The 15,969-nt window shown below is 48.6% G+C and overlaps 1 protein-coding gene across 3 annotated transcripts in view; it reads left to right on the forward strand.

Annotated features, from left to right (window-relative positions):
* The window catches only part of TBC1D22B (TBC1 domain family, member 22B), a 77,565-nt gene that overhangs the window by 50,476 nt on the left and 11,120 nt on the right, over positions 1–15,969 (forward strand). For all 3 annotated transcript variants that reach the window (XR_826012.1, XM_010848684.1, XM_010848683.1), the window contains 4 exons: positions 5,186–5,292; positions 5,884–5,959; positions 8,469–8,596; positions 8,871–8,966. Coding sequence is in view for 2 of the 3 variants with exons in the window: in XM_010848684.1 (XP_010846986.1) it covers positions 5,186–5,292; positions 5,884–5,959; positions 8,469–8,596; positions 8,871–8,966 (407 nt within the window). In the remaining variant the exon portion in view is untranslated. The remainder of the gene's footprint in view (positions 1–5,185; positions 5,293–5,883; positions 5,960–8,468; positions 8,597–8,870; positions 8,967–15,969) is intronic.

Below are 15,969 nucleotides of genomic sequence, written 5' to 3' on the forward strand. Positions count from 1 at the left end.
AGACAGGGTTGGATCTCCTTGCAGTCCAAGGGACTCTCAAGAGTCTTCTCCAACACCACACTTCAAAAGCATCAATTCTTCGGCACTCAGCCTTCTTCACAGTCCAATTCAAACATCCATACATGACTACTGGAAAAACCATAGCCTTGACTAGACGGACCTTTGTTGGCAAAGTAATGTCTCTGCTTTTGAATATGCTATCTAGATTGGTCATAACTTTCCTTCCAAGGAATAAGCGTCTTTTAATTTCATGCTTGCAGTCACCATCTGCAGTGATTTTGGAGCCCAAAAAAATAAAGTCTGACACTTTCCACTGTTTCCCCATCTATTTGCCATGAAGTGATGGGACCAGATGCCATGATGTTTGTTTTCTGAATGTTGAGCTTTAAGCCAACTTTTTCGCTCTCCTCTTCTCTTCACTTTCTGCCATAAGGGTGATGTCATCTGCATATCTGAGGTTATTGATATTTCTCCCGGCAATCTTGATTCCAGCTTGTGCTTCTTCCAGCCCAGCGTTTCTCATAATGTACTTTGCATATAAGTTAAATAAGCAGCAGCCATTAGTGTTCATTAAATAAAAGTAGAAGTAATACAAGAACCTCAGAAAAGTAGAGTCGGTTTGGTGGTGTGTTGGTTTTTAAAATTCGTTTTAGCCAGGTGCCCCATGCTGAGCAGTGGATGGCCAGAGATGGTTCTGCGTTAATTGACCGGCACTGTGTTGGGGAGGGCTCTGTCGTCAGCTGCTTCTCTGTCTTAGAAATAGCGTTTCTCCTCTCACAGTCTGAAACAGGGTTCTCCTGAAACAGACCCACCTGCTCCTGTGGGTTTCTGCTCTGTAGAAACCTCTTCCCTCTCCTCACTGTCCTTTCTTTGTCAAGTGGTTTGACTTTGCTGGGTTTAACCGAGGGGTCCCTCCGCCTTGTCCATACTTGGCTCTGGTGGCCTTGTCACAGATACTTGCCTGAAAAATGCCAGATGAGTAATACCCAACAAGTTTCTATAGCACTGAACCCCTTTAAAATTATTACATTCAGGTGATCGGATGAATTCCTTGGAACTCTTCTTAAAACTGTGTTTTTCTGGATGAAAGATTTAATTCCTGTTTTATGAGGTTCTTTAGATGTATGGCTGAAAAGATTTATTTTTTTCCTTTTCTCAAGCAGTTTACTTTTGTGGTCAGAAAATATTATGTAAGCTCTTCTCATAAGTCCAGTTAAAAAAAACAGACAGGAATCAGATAAGCCAGAGGCTTTGGAAAATAGAAGGGCTGTCTGTAGTCTGGTGCCTTGAATCTTCTTGTGTCTGTGGGTTGGGCTGGTTGATTGCTACCCAACAGATCACAAAATCTAGCAGTTGCCCTGTGATCACAGATGCTTTCTGGGAAATGCCTCGAGCACTGAGTGGACAAGTTACTCTTTCCAGTTTTAGTAAAACCAGTTCTTCCGGAAGCTGTTGGGGAGTGTTTGAGGCACAGGTGAGGCTAGTTTTAGGCCTGAGATCTGGAGTTCTGAGAAAAATGAACACTTGACTGGGGCCACCACTCAGGTACATTTATCGGGTAATAACGCTGGGCTTGACAGCATGTTCTTGTCAAGCCTAGAGTGGGCAATTCGATTTTTATAAAGAGCTGTTGGGTTTCCTCTTTTTGGATGCTTTGCCGCTTAAAACAGCCGTAAAATATCCCTTAAAAATCTCATTCCCTCCAGTCCGAGTCCTGGCTGCTGAATGCTCCATAATGACAACCAGAGACGCTGCCCTCATCTGAGACGGCATTGCTGGCATGGCTTCCCATTCCAGCTTCAATTATATGTTGAGTTTTCTCAAGTGGGATGTTTAACGATCCTTCTGAACAGACTGTTGATGCTGAATGAAGCCCTTCCCGAGAGCATGTGGGCCTCCCTTTCTCTGCTGCTTTTTGCTGGTGCACTTAGCTCACAGTTTTTGACTGAATGTGTGAATTTTATCGTCCCAGCAGGCAGAACACTAGAACTAAACCCTCCTCCCACTCTCTGAAGTGCTGGTGAGCTCCCCTGCTGTCTGTGAAAGCCAAGAGCTAACAGGCAGGCGGGGCATGAGGGCAGAACATGGGCAAAGGACAACTCCCAGTTCGCAAGGCCCCAAGAGAGGGTTCAGCGTCCTCTGTTGACCCCCTTCTCCCGAGGACAGCTAAGGTTGGGAACGGCACAGTTACTGAGAGCAGGTTCTTATCAACTTGAACCTCATGTTTTTCGATTTTCTTCCTTACGAGCCAGAGGTAGAAATGGAAAGCTTTGAAATTTGTCTTTTATTTTTAAGGTACGTTTGGAATTAGGTTAGGTTTGGCTGCAAATAGCAGAGATCTAAAATAACAGAGGCTTTAATAACAGTAATACTTAACATTTGTGTAATGCTTATTTTATCCCAGGCACTGTTCGTACTTTTCATGTATTGACTTGTTTAATCCTTACAATGTGCCCCACTGGTGGTAGGATGTTACCTCCTTCAGAGAGGAGGCGTTGAGGCTCAGGAAGCAAAGTCATTTGCCCAGAGTCACAGAGCTTATGACAGGGCCAGGATTTTAGCTGCACAATCTGGCTTCAGAGTCTATGCTCCTGACCGCTGACTGTTCTGACAAAAAGGCCACAGGTCACCGGGGCTCATGTGGCAGCCTGTTCCCCATCGTACTCAGGGAGCCTGGCGCTCTCTCCCAGTTACTCTGCTGTGCGTGGTTCCCATTTCCAGTGACGTTTCTGCTGCAGTGTTCCGAAATGCCCAGGTAGGACAAGACCCTTCAGATTATCGTGGAGCTCAGGATCTTCATTTGTGAAACACGTACAAATAGTGGGAGAGCTTTTATCTTGAGCCTTTCTTATGGGCTTCATTTTTTTTCTTCTTTCAGAGGAAGGGAAGCTACTGCCCAGGCTGGTTAGTGTGATCCGCCACACTCACTAAAGGGGAGAGTCCACGTGGTTCCCTAGCGCACTGCTGGGAGTCTGCTCCTGGAGAGTGGTCTGCTGGTACCCATGGTTAGGTCCTTTGACCCACAGCAGTTCTCGTGTGGTTCCTCCAGCCATTATTTGTGGTAGTGGGTGTCGGGGGCCCCTGGGTATCCATTCTTGGTGGGGAACACATAGGTAAAGAGGTGATGGCCTGTGTGGGTCAGTGAACTGGAGGTCTGAACAGCAACACAGAAGGATCTTAGAATGTGAGATGAAGCAAAAAGAAAAAGGAAGATTCTGAGCTGGGTCTTGGAGCCCAGTATCACTTGATTAAATTAATAGTATACATCTGGTCACCCCCCACTCTGGCAAAACACTCACTACATAAATGGTTAAGTTAGAAAAAAAGAAAGGTGGTGTTTCGTGGAAGGATTTTTTTGTGTGGTTTCTCAAATAGACCTTTATATATTATCTGAAGTCTTCATTTCTGCAGGCTTAGTGTTTTACAAAATCTTGTTCTCTTTTGGTAGTAAAAGGCAGGTGTAGTCCATGGTAGCTCCTTTTTGCTAGAATCATGTGCATTTTTTCTTGACCAAAAGTTATATTTACTGTAGAAATTTTGAATAGTAAGGCTTAAAGAAAATAAAAATTCTTTATCCCTACTACCTTGGGAATAAGCACTGTAAACCCTTGTGATATATTTTGTTTTTCCTCTGTGCTTATACAAACACATAAATATTGTATGTACAGTAGTTGAGAATAAACCATAAATAACTTTGTACTTTACTCCTTTCCCTCAACGCTGTGACATGCTTCCCCATGTCATTACAAATTCCTAATAAACCTCATCTAAAATTAACTATATCATGCCTACCGTGTGCCAGGGTCTGCTGTCGATGCTTTACTTGTATTAATTGTGGAGTTTTTACACTGTTGCCAGGCTCATACTTTTTCTGACAAAGCACCCCGCCCTCCCCAAAAGCGTTTTTACAGCCCTTGAGGTCCATTAGAAAAACACTGTTATATAGGATGAGAATTGGAGAGTTGTTCCACAACATCCTGAGAAGGTCCAGTTGTAAGTCTCGATAGAGTGATAATTCTCATAAAGGAAAGGTCTGGATTCTAAATACATTCTGTCATATACCTGTGTCTCTGCGGCACCAGGGTCTGCAGTGAACATGCTGTTTTCAACAGGGCTCCAAGGAGAGAGGCTGCCTTTGACACAGAGCGCAAGGGCCTGAACGTCTCCGTGTGTGGCCTCTGATGGGCATGCAAGGGGCCTGTGGCTTGAAGTGGCCTGTCTTGTCCACCTTGTCTCCCGCAGGAAGGGAACATCACACATTCCTTCTTCTAGAAGACTCCTGTGTTCTTCCTTCTTGCATCTCAGACCAGTTGGACAACCTCTCACTCTTGTCACTTAGTGTGGGGTTTCCAAGACTCGCTCATAGGCAGGCCTCTTTAAAAGAGGTGCCAAGGCTAAAGAAACTGGGGGAGTGCTGAGTAAGCCAGATGAAGGAGATTTTCTTAATGCAGAATTCCTAATAACTTCTCGAATCCTTTTATGAGTCTCCAAGATGAGGATATATAATGCAGCGTTTCTCTGCTGTGTTTGTCCATGGAACCTTTTTTACTTGAGTATCCTATAGGATGGAGGTTTTTGCAGAACCCAGCTTGATAACTGCCAGCTTGGTTGAGATGAAATCCTGGAAGCTTTCATGGGTTTGGGCCATCTTCCTTCACACAACTCATCCTCACTTCTGAGGCTTGAGGCCCTGGGTCTGCCTGGTCAGAACGGGGGGATTCTGTCTTTAAAAGGACCTGTCGGGGTTCCCTGATCCCAGTTGTTCTCACTGCCTGTAAGAGTGAGTGTGTTAGTTTACTGAATTTCTGAAATGAAAGAATTTTTCCAGACTGCCTCCAGGGGGCTGGATATAGCTCATTGAACATGAAGCCTGAAGTTTTTTTGTTTTTTTTTTTTCCTCAAACTAAATGAAAAATGCAGTGGAAGAGAAAGATGTGTTGGACCCAGCCAACCCGGTGTGAGAAATGGCCTGTTCAGTGTTGTCATGAGATTCTCGAGTGCCTTCCTGGGACACTCCTGCCTACCTGGCAAGGGGACGGTGGTGGGCAGGCCTCTGTTCCTTGGCCTCACATGAGCCTGGCTCCCTCTGGGCCTTAAGGACCCCGTTGAAGATACTAGACTCTGTCTTTCTCTATCCATTTTTTTAGAGAAAACCTCTGGACTTTCTTCACCTTTTGTTTTACAGAAGAGGATGTGGAGAACTTTGATGTGACCAATTTGTCTCAGGACATGCTGCGAAGCATAGAAGCCGACAGCTTTTGGTGCATGAGCAAGCTGCTGGACGGGATCCAGGTGAGCGACTCTGCCCTTTCGGGATGCCTTGCTTGGGGCTCCCTTTGGGTTGCTTGTTGCTTTTCTGGATCAGACAGCCTCCGAACTCCGGCCCCAGCATGGCTCCCCCCCTTTCGGTCCATCCATCTTTACTTCATTCGTTAGTTTTACAGCTTTCAAAAGGCAGTGATCCTAGACGACTTCCCTGGCAGCCCAGTGGTTAGGACTCTGTGTTTTCACTCCTGAGGACACGGGTTTGATCCCTAGTTGGGGAACTAAATCCCGAAAGTTGTGCTGTGCAGCAAAAAAAAAAAAAAAACAGGCAATGGTCTAATGTCCCCTGGAGTCTAGGGGAGTCCCCATGTTGCTCTGCCTTTCTCATTAGGCCCTGTCCCCCCATTCTGCTGTGCTCCCAGCCATGCAGTTTGCCTCCAAAGCACATGCCGTTCCCCCACACTCTGCTGTTCTCTGAGATTCCTTTGTTCCTCACAACACTGGCAGCAGCTCTGGAGAAACACCTTCTGCTTTGAAACATGTTTCAGTGACCATGGGGGAGGGGTGGCCCGATGGTGTGACATTCCCTGCTCGGCCTGAGTTCTGTGTCGTTTGCAGGATAACTACACCTTTGCACAACCAGGGATCCAGAAGAAGGTCAAGGCGCTGGAAGAGCTTGTCAGTCGGATCGATGGTAGGTTCAGAGGAAGAACTCTCTAGCAGTGTGATTCTGACACAAGTGTGAATCACACAGAGTGTGATTATGCTGGTGCGGGGTGGGTGGGGGGTGTCTCCTCAGCCCCTGTCCTGGCCGTGACCCCTTCCAGTTCATTCGGTTCTGTTGGCAATGCTGACATCCTTCCACATCTCACCGGGAAGGTGAGGCGAGAACTCTGCTGTTAGGTCACATTCTTTTCTTGCCTTTGTTTCCGGTCACCAGGTTCTGCCAATCCTCCTTCAGCATCTCTCCTCAAATTCACCCTTTTGTTCTTCATGGCCCTAGCCACAGCTCTGGTCCAGCCATGCTTGAGTTTCTGCAGCTTCCTCCTAGAAGCACTCGCCTCCTCCATCCTCGTCTCTCTTGCACACATCTGTCACACACCTCCGTCTTTCCAGAGCTCTGTTCTGGTCACATCCCGCTTCTGCCCCGAACCCACCTGTGTTCTCTGTTGCTTTTAGCATCAAGTCTGTAGTCTGACTGTGTCCTTCCCGCTGTGATGTGACTCAGGATTTCTGGGCTCGATGCAGGGTCCTCAGGTATGCCTGATACCCCAGCAGGACATCCCATAGCTCCCTGTGACCCGTCTGGGTGGGGAGCAGGAGTTGTAGCTTCCTGAAGCAGAATGTCTTTGAGGAACAGGAGCCCTGCAGTAAGTCTTTGGCCCCACCACGGGATCCTGGAGTGTTAGAACTGAAGGCAAGTCAGGAAGCCCTGCTGTTGACTAATGAGGAACCTGAGGCCCAGGGAGAGAAGCTGAGATTAAGTTTCATGCAGATCGTGCACAGGTCTAACAGCAAGGTCTTCTGTTAAGTGGAATGTCCAGCACCAGTTAATTCTATCAGTTGCGACACAACTAATCAGTCCCATTAACTGGTTTTCCATCATGGATTTTCCTGCTTCACCAGCGCATTCCTCGTCCCTCCCTCCCCCCGTCCCTCATATGGAGATTGCATATCTTTCTCCTTTCCCAGATTCTTTTCCCTTGAAAACCTTCCCTGATTTGTTCCACTCACTCCAGCTCCCTTTTACAACTTAGGGTTTCAGTCCCTGGAGTTTATTTGATTATTTGCTGCTGTTTCCCCATGCATTGCATGTGGGATGCTTTTAGCTCTCTGCCTCATTGCCTGGCCCAGCGGTCAGCGCCATGCCGGGCCCACACCCCGCGCTCCTGTCTCCCTCGCTTGGCTCCTGGGATGGGGCGAGTGCTGAGCTGTCTGACAGGGGCTGGCTTCCAGAGGGCCTGTGCTGTAGTTGTTTCCACTGTCTGGTCTGGCCTTTTTTCCCCCTCTTCTGCCATCAAAAATATCTGATTAAAAAAAAGGCATAGTATGTTAGGATATAGTGTATTTTTAAATGTATATGTCTTAGTGCTTTGAATTATAGAAGTAATACTCACTGCAAAAATTTAGACAATTCCAAAAAAACCCCAAAAGTAAAAATCCTTCCCCTTCTTTAAATTCTGCTCCCTAGATATAACCATTATTGATAGTTACTGTCTCAAAAGCTGTAATATTTTCCACATGAGGGTGCTGTTGTAGACACTTTTATTTTCTCATTATATTCGCCCCCAGACTGACTGAGGTTTGAATAAATATCCCCATTTATAGATTAGGAAATTGAGGAGGATAGTGATTAAAAAAAAAAACAAACAAATCCTATCAAGCAGTATCTGAAGGGCTGCCATATGGAACAGGGGGCAGGTGTGTTTGGGTTGCTCCAGAACACCACGCCCACACCATGGGGTGGGAGTTGCGGGGGGAGCTGGTGTCTGTTGAATGTGGTGAAGCACTTTCCGGTGAATCACTTAATCAGTGGGAGAGGCTGCCCTTGAGTGGAGTCGGTGAACCTCTTTCCCCGGCTGTTTAAGTCCCTGCTGGCTGCCATCTGTCAGAGATGCTGAAGAGGAATCCTCACCGGTGGGAGGATGGCCAAGGTGACCCACACAGTTCTTTTCCATTGCATCTCCTTCTGTGATGTGTAACAAGGTCAGGCAGCCAAGTGAGCCTTATGTCTCCCTCACTTGATGGCTCGAGCAGCCCTGCAAAGGAAGAAAGGCCCCCAGAACGTCGCTGTGGGATGTCCAAATAGTTCTCCTACGTGCAGGGCTGAGCTAACCAAGCAGCGGTGCTGTGAGGTGGTGGGATCCAACACCGGACAGTCAGGTGTGGGTTTGGCTTCCCCAGGGGGAGGAGCTGAAAAGAAATGGAAACTGGGACTTCCCTGGTGGTCCAACGGTTAAGAATGTGCCTTGGAATGCAAGGGACATGGGTTCAATCCCTGGTCAGGGAACTAAGATCCCTCATGCCACAGAGCAACCAAGCCTAAGCGCCACGACGAAAGATCCCACATGATGCAGTGAAGATCCAACACAGCTATATAAACAAATTAAAAAAGGAAACAGAAGCTGCCTTTTTGGTTTATGTGAGTTAGGGTCCGATCCCCTAGGTTGTGCTCAGGGGGCCAATGACCCTTTCTGTTTTAGAGCAGGTACATAATCACTTCAGGAGGTACGAGGTGGAATACCTACAGTTTGCCTTCCGTTGGATGAACAACCTGCTGATGCGAGAGCTTCCCCTGCGCTGCACCATCCGCCTGTGGGACACGTACCAGGTATGGGAAGACCTCCCCCTCAACAAACACATGCCAGGCTGTCCCTGAGGCACCCGGCTCCCTGCCTGCTGCACCCACTCGGAAGTCCTCCCCACCTCCTTTCTGCCTCTGTGTCTGCCTTGTCCTCGAGGGCAGGGCCTCTGTGCACCCAGCCATGGAGAGGGTGCTGCTCTGCTTGCCCCCCGCGCAGAAGGATGGGTCTGAGAGGGCTGGAGCCACCTTCTCATCAGGGCTTGGAGACCTAACTCTTTCTGGTTTTTTACCCCCTTCCCAGTCTGAACCAGAAGGGTTCTCCCACTTTCATCTCTACGTGTGTGCAGCTTTCTTGATCAAGTGGAGGAAAGAGATCCTGGATGAGGAGGACTTTCAGGTGAGAGGCCTGAGCTCAGCCTGTGCTGGGGATGAGCATCAGAGTGGGCATTATCCCACTCATGGGGCTGTGCAAGGAGAAGGTGCCCCAGCAGGTACCTGGCTGGGAAGAGCAAAGGTGAGGGGATGTTCAGAAGAGGGTGCCCCTCCCAGGTAGCAGGAAGCTCTGGGGGCCCAGAGTTCTTCAGTGTGAAAGGGTCTTAGCACCGGAAGGGCTGCAGAGCACCTGGGCAGGTCTAAGAGGCCTTCCTGTCATTCGCTGACAAGCATTTATTGAATGCCTGCAGTGGGCTCAGCGCCACTGAGGGAGTAAGACATATAGAAAGTAGAATAGAGAGCTCTGTTCTTGTAGAGCTTACGTTCTAGTTGGGGAGAGACATAGTAAACAAAAGCAGTGTAAATTAAAAAGAATATTAGAGGATGATAATTTTTTTTTAAGGTGGATACTTTTTTTTTTTTTTAAAGGATAAAAGGATTACTAGGTGGTAGGGAAGGGACAGGTTGCAGTTTCAAATAAAGTAGTCAGGATAGGCTCACTGAGAAGGTGACATGAGCAAAGGCTGGGAGAAGGTGAGGGAGCCACGTGGACATCTGGGGATCCGAGGGGAGAGCGTCCAGGCAGCAGGAGCAGCCATGCAGAGGCAGTAAGGTTGCAGTGTGCCTGAGCTATCTGTGGAACCATGACGGTGGTCAGTGTTGCCTGGAGCAGAGTGGCCCAAGGAAAGAGTTAGAAAGAGGCCCGAGAAGTCACAGGAGACTCAGGTCATGGCAGCTTGTAGCCAGAGTCAGGACTTTGGCTTTTACTCCGAGTGGAAGAGGATCCAGGAGAGGGTCTTGTGCAGAAGAGGGGCATCATCTGACTTACAGTTTCAGGGGACCCCACTAGTGTGGACTTGAGGTGGGGCCAGTGGATGCTGGGGCCCACCCCGGAGGCTACACAAGGGTGGCCTGGCCCTGGATGGGGGAGTGGAGATGTGACAAGTGGCCAGGTCTTGGATGCACTTTGTAAGCAGAGCCAACAGGAATTTCTGAGAAATCAGATATAGAGTATACCAAAAGGGATGAGTCAGGGTGATTCCACAGTTTGCAAGAAGGCTATAGGAGGAACCGGTTTGTGGAGGAAGATCAGGAGTTCGTTTGGGGGCATGATGAATTTTAAACACCGTTAGACATCCAAATGGAGAGATAGAGTAGGGAGATAAATCCTGTGAGTCTGGGCTTGAAAGAGACAGGAGTCCGGACTGGACATGTATGTTTAGGAGCCTCTGGCTAGATGGTCCTTGAAGCCGGGTCCCTGAATGAAATCCAAAGGAGGTGGGAGTGAACAGAGGAGACACGAGAGCCAGGCCTGAGCCCTGGTGCCGCCCCCCCTGCCCACCATGGGAGGTCAAGTAGGAGAGGTGGTCGGGCAAGGAGAGAGATGGGGTGATCAGTGGGAGTGTAGTGTCCTGGAGCCCGAGGTAGGGATGCGAGGAAGACCGAAGAGGTGGTGGAAGCCCGCCAGCTGCTGCGGGGGCCCAGGAGCGGGGGACAGGGCGTGGGGACTGAGGGGAGAGGCTGCTGGGCTCTGCCGTCTGCAGAGAGGAGGGCCAGGGGGCACTTGACAGTCATAATCTCTCGAGGTGGCAGCAGTGGGCTTTTGTTTTTCTGCTTTGTACATTGCTGAACTGAGGGGTTTGGGGGTGTTTTGTTTTAATGGGCATATATTCCTTTTAAAAATGCGAGGGGGGGAAAAGCCAGAGAAGGTTGGGTATTTTTCTAAGTTCTAACTAATACGTGGGCGTTCTCAGGAACAGCAGCCTCTCCATGTGACCCCCAGGCAGGCCCACTCTGTAATTGGTGTTAGGTGGTTAAAGCACAAGAAACTTGCCCCGCAAATAGGTAGAAAGACAGGACCCGACTTGCCCAAGGAAGGGCTTTGGGAGAGAAAGGGAGGAGTGGGCCTCTGCGGGTAGGTGCCAGGGCATCAGGCAACGCACTGAGCCTTCTGCCAGCTAGAAGCATGTGTGGCACCAGGGATGAACAGGGGCTGGGCTGGGCACCCGCTGGGCGAGCTGTCAGTTTCGATACTATGGTTGAAGTGCCGCAGCTATCGGGAGCCCGCAGTCTAGTTTGGTTTATCATGAGCCAGGCTCAGAGGGCCTTGTCACATGCGATAGAAGCACTTCCCAGATTAGCTCAGGGGGAGTGGAGGTGACTCCTGGAATGGTGCGTAGCAATTCACAACATCGACAGTATAGGACCATAGTCTGCGACTTTAAAACTATGTTAGACATGGAGATGTTCTGTGCTGGGCAGCACATTCGATTATCTGATGGATCTGAGGCCTTTCTGCAGTAACCCACAGAATGACAATGGACTTTTTGTTGACTCATTAACACCTCAGCTGGTCCTCCTCAGTAGAGGAATCTCCCCTCTTTCCTTGAGACAAAACGGAGTGGGTGATTAAACAATAATCGCAGAGTTCCCCGCAACTCCACAGATCTACAATTCTATGAATAATGAAAGAAGAAGGGCGCCTGGCTGTGCTTGGGTAGGCCAGTGGCGTCCCTTAGGAGACACAGCAAGGGCAGGAGAACATTGTGTGGTGTTGGGAGATACGGGCCTGTGACCTCTGCAGAGAAAGACGGCCCACACTGCCCAAAGAAGAACCAGGTGAAGTGGCTGCAGAAATAAATGAGTTTGTGGCAGTTTCAGCAGACCAGGCATTTATCACCCTTAAAGAGCAGGGAAGGGGAGCCAGCTGTAAAGGGAGCCAGTGGAGCATATATCAGGGGAACCAGCAACCCCCACCCCTTTCTAAAGTTGGGGACTACGCAGAACAGTCCAGTGGTTAAGCCACAGTCTCTGGGACGTCTGCCTGGGGTCAAATCCTAGCTCTGCCATTTTTCTAGGTCTGCAACCTTCATCTGACTAACTTAGCCCTGTAAGTTTTCTTACCTGTAAAATGGGATGAGAGTACTTACCTTCTAGAGCTGGTAATGAGGATTATACAAATTGCTGCACTTGAAGCTGTCAGAATGGTATACTTAGCCTGTGGCCTTCAAAGCAGTGAGCTTATTAATCCTAATATTATTAGTTCCTGCAGTGTACTCTGAGTCTGGGAAGTGGTGAAATGAAGATAGCTTCAGGAACCCAAGTCTTTTAGTGACTTTTAACTTACCTGAGTAAACCCTGATAGGCTATTCCTGGGTAAGACCAAGCTGGATGACCAAATGGGGCTGGAGAGGAGGTGTTCAGAGGGTGCAGGGGCAAAGGGCGCCACTGGCCTACCCAGCCATGGTGAGCCCCCAGAGGGAAGGACACCCGCTTCTCCCTGGCCGAGCAGTAGTCTGGGGTCATGCTGCCTGGGGTGGAGGACTGAAAACGGACACAGGAGGATCACTCCAAGAGGCTTCCTTGCAGAGACCTCTGAGCAAGGGAACCTCAAGCGTGTCTGTGCACAGGGGCCATAGGGGCAGAATGGCCCAGTCCTCTGGGCTGTGGGCCGCTTGAAACTGGGGCTTCCGGCAGAGCTGGGCCAAGGCCCTTTCCTGGTAGAAGGGCCTTCAGCGATTCTGGCCCTCAGCCTGGGCTGGCTGAATAGAATAATGATGATAATGTCCAGTTGCATTTTATGAAATTTTCTATAGGTCACACAGTCAAGTATTGGCGGTTTAATAAGGTTCAATCTAATAATAGAGACTTCACAGCACTTTTAATGTAGCAGGCGCTATTCTGAGTGCTTCTCTGTGTTAGCTCATTGCAGCCATCCCACAAGAAAAGTTGTAATAACTACCCCTATTTCACAAATAGGGAAACTGAGTCATGGTGAGTATGACTTCAGTGTGTGCCTAGTCACACCTGAGATGAAGTGACTAAGCCAAGGTCACCTGGGGGAGTCAAGTACAGGGTTGACTCAAATGGTGGAGACCCAGCAGCTGGGCTCTGGGCATGGACTGTGCATCCTGCTGCTCCATCAGGGCCTGGCCAGGGACCTCGTGGGCCACTGGAGCTGTTTACATCCTCCTCCCCCTCCTCCGTTATTATGGAGGTAATGATTTCCTAGATACATTATTTAATGCAAGTCAGAGAGTAACCTAAAAATTCCCCTTTGGGAAAAGCAGCATCTCTGGGAGTCCAGGAGAGCACGGGACCTCACAGAGATGTCAGGGCAGGTGCTGACAAGCCCTCAGATGGCTCAGAAGTGATCTTCAGAAGCCCCATGCAGGGAGCTCCAAGACTAATAACCAGAGTTCCTTTAAATACATAAAAAGGGAACTGGCAGAGGAGTTGGTGGGACCTGCTGATGACTCTTAAACCAGAGGAGCAGCTGGTCTCAATCCTTTGCTTTCATCTTATAGAAGAAAACCTTGGAGAGATTCCCACCCTGAAAGTGACTTTTGCAGGAGACAGGTCAGAGTTGTTAAATGAAATAGTGCTAAGCCCGTGGGCTGTTCCAGGCCTGGATACCCCAACTAAGAGTAAATAAAGCCCTTGAACCAGATGGCATCCACCCACCACTTCTGTGGGAACTCAAGGGTGGGATTGTGGAACATTGCCCAAACACAGGCCCCACTTTCAGAGAATCCAGTAAATTGCCAGTTTGAATCATCCCCAGAAAGTGCCCAGATTTTAGTACCCTGGGAACTCAAGATGTTCCACCCAGAGCAGGCAGGTGTGAGAAAGGACGCAATTCCTCGACATGGAAACAAAGCAAACATCGGAGCGGGACTTGACTTTCTCTAGAGCGGGTCCTGTACTAAACGTCCTGTAGGGGGAGTCCTGTACTAAACGTCCTCTAGGGGGAGTCCTGTACTGAACGTCCTAGGTACTTTTGACGCCGGGAAACCTATGAATAAATGTGACGCTGAAAAAGTTTACATAACAAGAACATGTGTTTGAAAGTTTTTATTGAGACCCAGGGAATTGTTTCACTGATACTCAAAACAAGAGGGATTTGTTTCAGAACACTTACTTAGGGAGCCGCATGAGTGTGGGTGGCTGCAATATTCCTTTGGACCTCCATACAGCAGTGCGGCCTCGGCAGAACCAGAGCCCGCATCCGGCGGCCTCACCGACAAGGCCACCCTCAGCTGCTGCTGCGACCCAGATCCCAGCAGGGAGGATTTCCTGCGAATTAGGGATCCTATGGAGAAGGCAGTGGCACCCCACTCCAGTACTCTTGCCTGGAGAATCCCATGGACGGAGGAGCCTGGTAGGCTGCAGTCCATGGAGTCGCTAAGAGTCGGACACGACTGAGCGACTTCACTTTCACTTTTCACTTTCCTGCATTGGAGAAGGAAATGGCAACCCACTCCAGTGTTCTTCCTGGAGAATCCCGGGGACAGAGGAGCCTGGTGGGCTGCAGTCTCTGGGGTCGCACAGAGTCGGACATGACTGAAGCGACTTGGCAGCAGCAGCAGCAGGGATCATAAGAAGTCATTGGATTTTTGTGCTAGAATTCTTAGAATGAGACTACTCCCAGAATTAGGTTTTCCCACTAGGAAATTTTCACTGTTCTTGGCTTAGGAAGGTAAAAACGACACCCAGAAGATAAGGGAAAGGACTTCCCTGGTGGTCCAGTGGTAAAGATTCCACACTTCCACTGCTGGGGGCATGGGTTTGATCCCTGGTTGGGGAAGATCCACATGCTACATGGTGTGGCCAAAAATAAAAGCTGCATCATGGGCCATCTCCAGAAAAGCTGCCCTTGAACTGACACACAATTGGAGCGCTGAAGACACTGGGACCAGAGTTACCACAGTGGTGATTCAGGCCCTCAGGGATTTGGTCACATTGAAATTGCTATTCCTGACGTTCACAGGGCTTGTAAAATGTTTGAAAAACTGGGAGTCCAGTGTGTAGAGAAACCTGATGATGGTAAAATGAAAGGCCTGGCATTTATTCACAATCCTGATGGCTTCTGGAATGAAATTTTGAATCCTAACAAAATGATGACTGTTACTTCTGTAAGAATGCTGATTTGAGATTTCAGCAAAGGCATTGTGGAAGGTAAAACAGGAAACCCTGTGATTCAAGATGCTCAGGTAACAGACGCATCCAGGACTGATGGATCCTTGTCGCAACTCAGATTATTCTTAAGTCCGTTTCCCTTTCCTGTTTCAGCTGTTTTTCACCCAACTGTTCAGTCATCCTAGTTTTAAAGTAGTGCTTTGTCTTATGTCCTTGACAATAGTTGTATAACTTTACTTTTTTAGGCAGTAATTATAACAATTCCCTTCAGAGGCTGCATGTTGCTTCTGTCTCCTTACGAGCTACAAGTCTACAAGTCTGCCTTTGAGTCACCATTTTTAGAAAAAGGAAAAAAAAAGCACTTAACATGTTTTTGTCATGGTTACCTTCTGGGGTTTCAGTTCCTCAGATGTGATTTTTCACAATGAGAAGTAAAGAACCCTAAGCACGTGCACACACACACACAGAAAACTTATGTGACTAGGAAAGTATTTTTCAGGTCAGTTCAGTCGCTCAGTTGTGTCCGACTCTTTGCGACCCCATGAATTGCAGCACGCCAGGCCTCCCTGTCCATCACCAATTCCCGGAGTTCACTCAAACTCAAGTCCATCAAGTCGGTGATGCCATCCAGCCATCTCATCCTCTGTCGTCCCCTCCTCCTCCTGCCCCCAATCCCTCCCAGCATCAGAGTCTTCCAATGAGTCCACTCTTCCCATGAGGTGGCCAAAGTACTGGAGTTTCAGCTTTAGCATCATTCCTTCCAAAGAACACCCAGGACTGATCTCCTTTAAAATGGACTGGTTGGATCTCCTTGCAGTCCAAGGGACTCTCAAGAGTCTTCTCCAACACCACACTTGAAAAGCATCAATTCTTCGGCACTCAGCTTTCTTCACAGTCCAACTCTCACATCCATACATGACTACTGGAAAAACCATAGCCTTGACTAGACGGACCTTTGTTGGCAAAGTAATGTCTCTGCTTTTGAATATGCTATCTAGGTTGGTCATAACTTTTCTTCCAGGGAGTAAGCGTCTTTTAATTTCATGGCT

The sequence above is a fragment of the Bison bison genome, unplaced genomic scaffold (assembly GCF_000754665.1).
Source record: "Bison bison bison isolate TAMUID 2011002044 unplaced genomic scaffold, Bison_UMD1.0 scf7180017864270, whole genome shotgun sequence".
In the NCBI taxonomy this organism is placed as follows: Eukaryota; Metazoa; Chordata; class Mammalia; order Artiodactyla; family Bovidae; genus Bison; species Bison bison.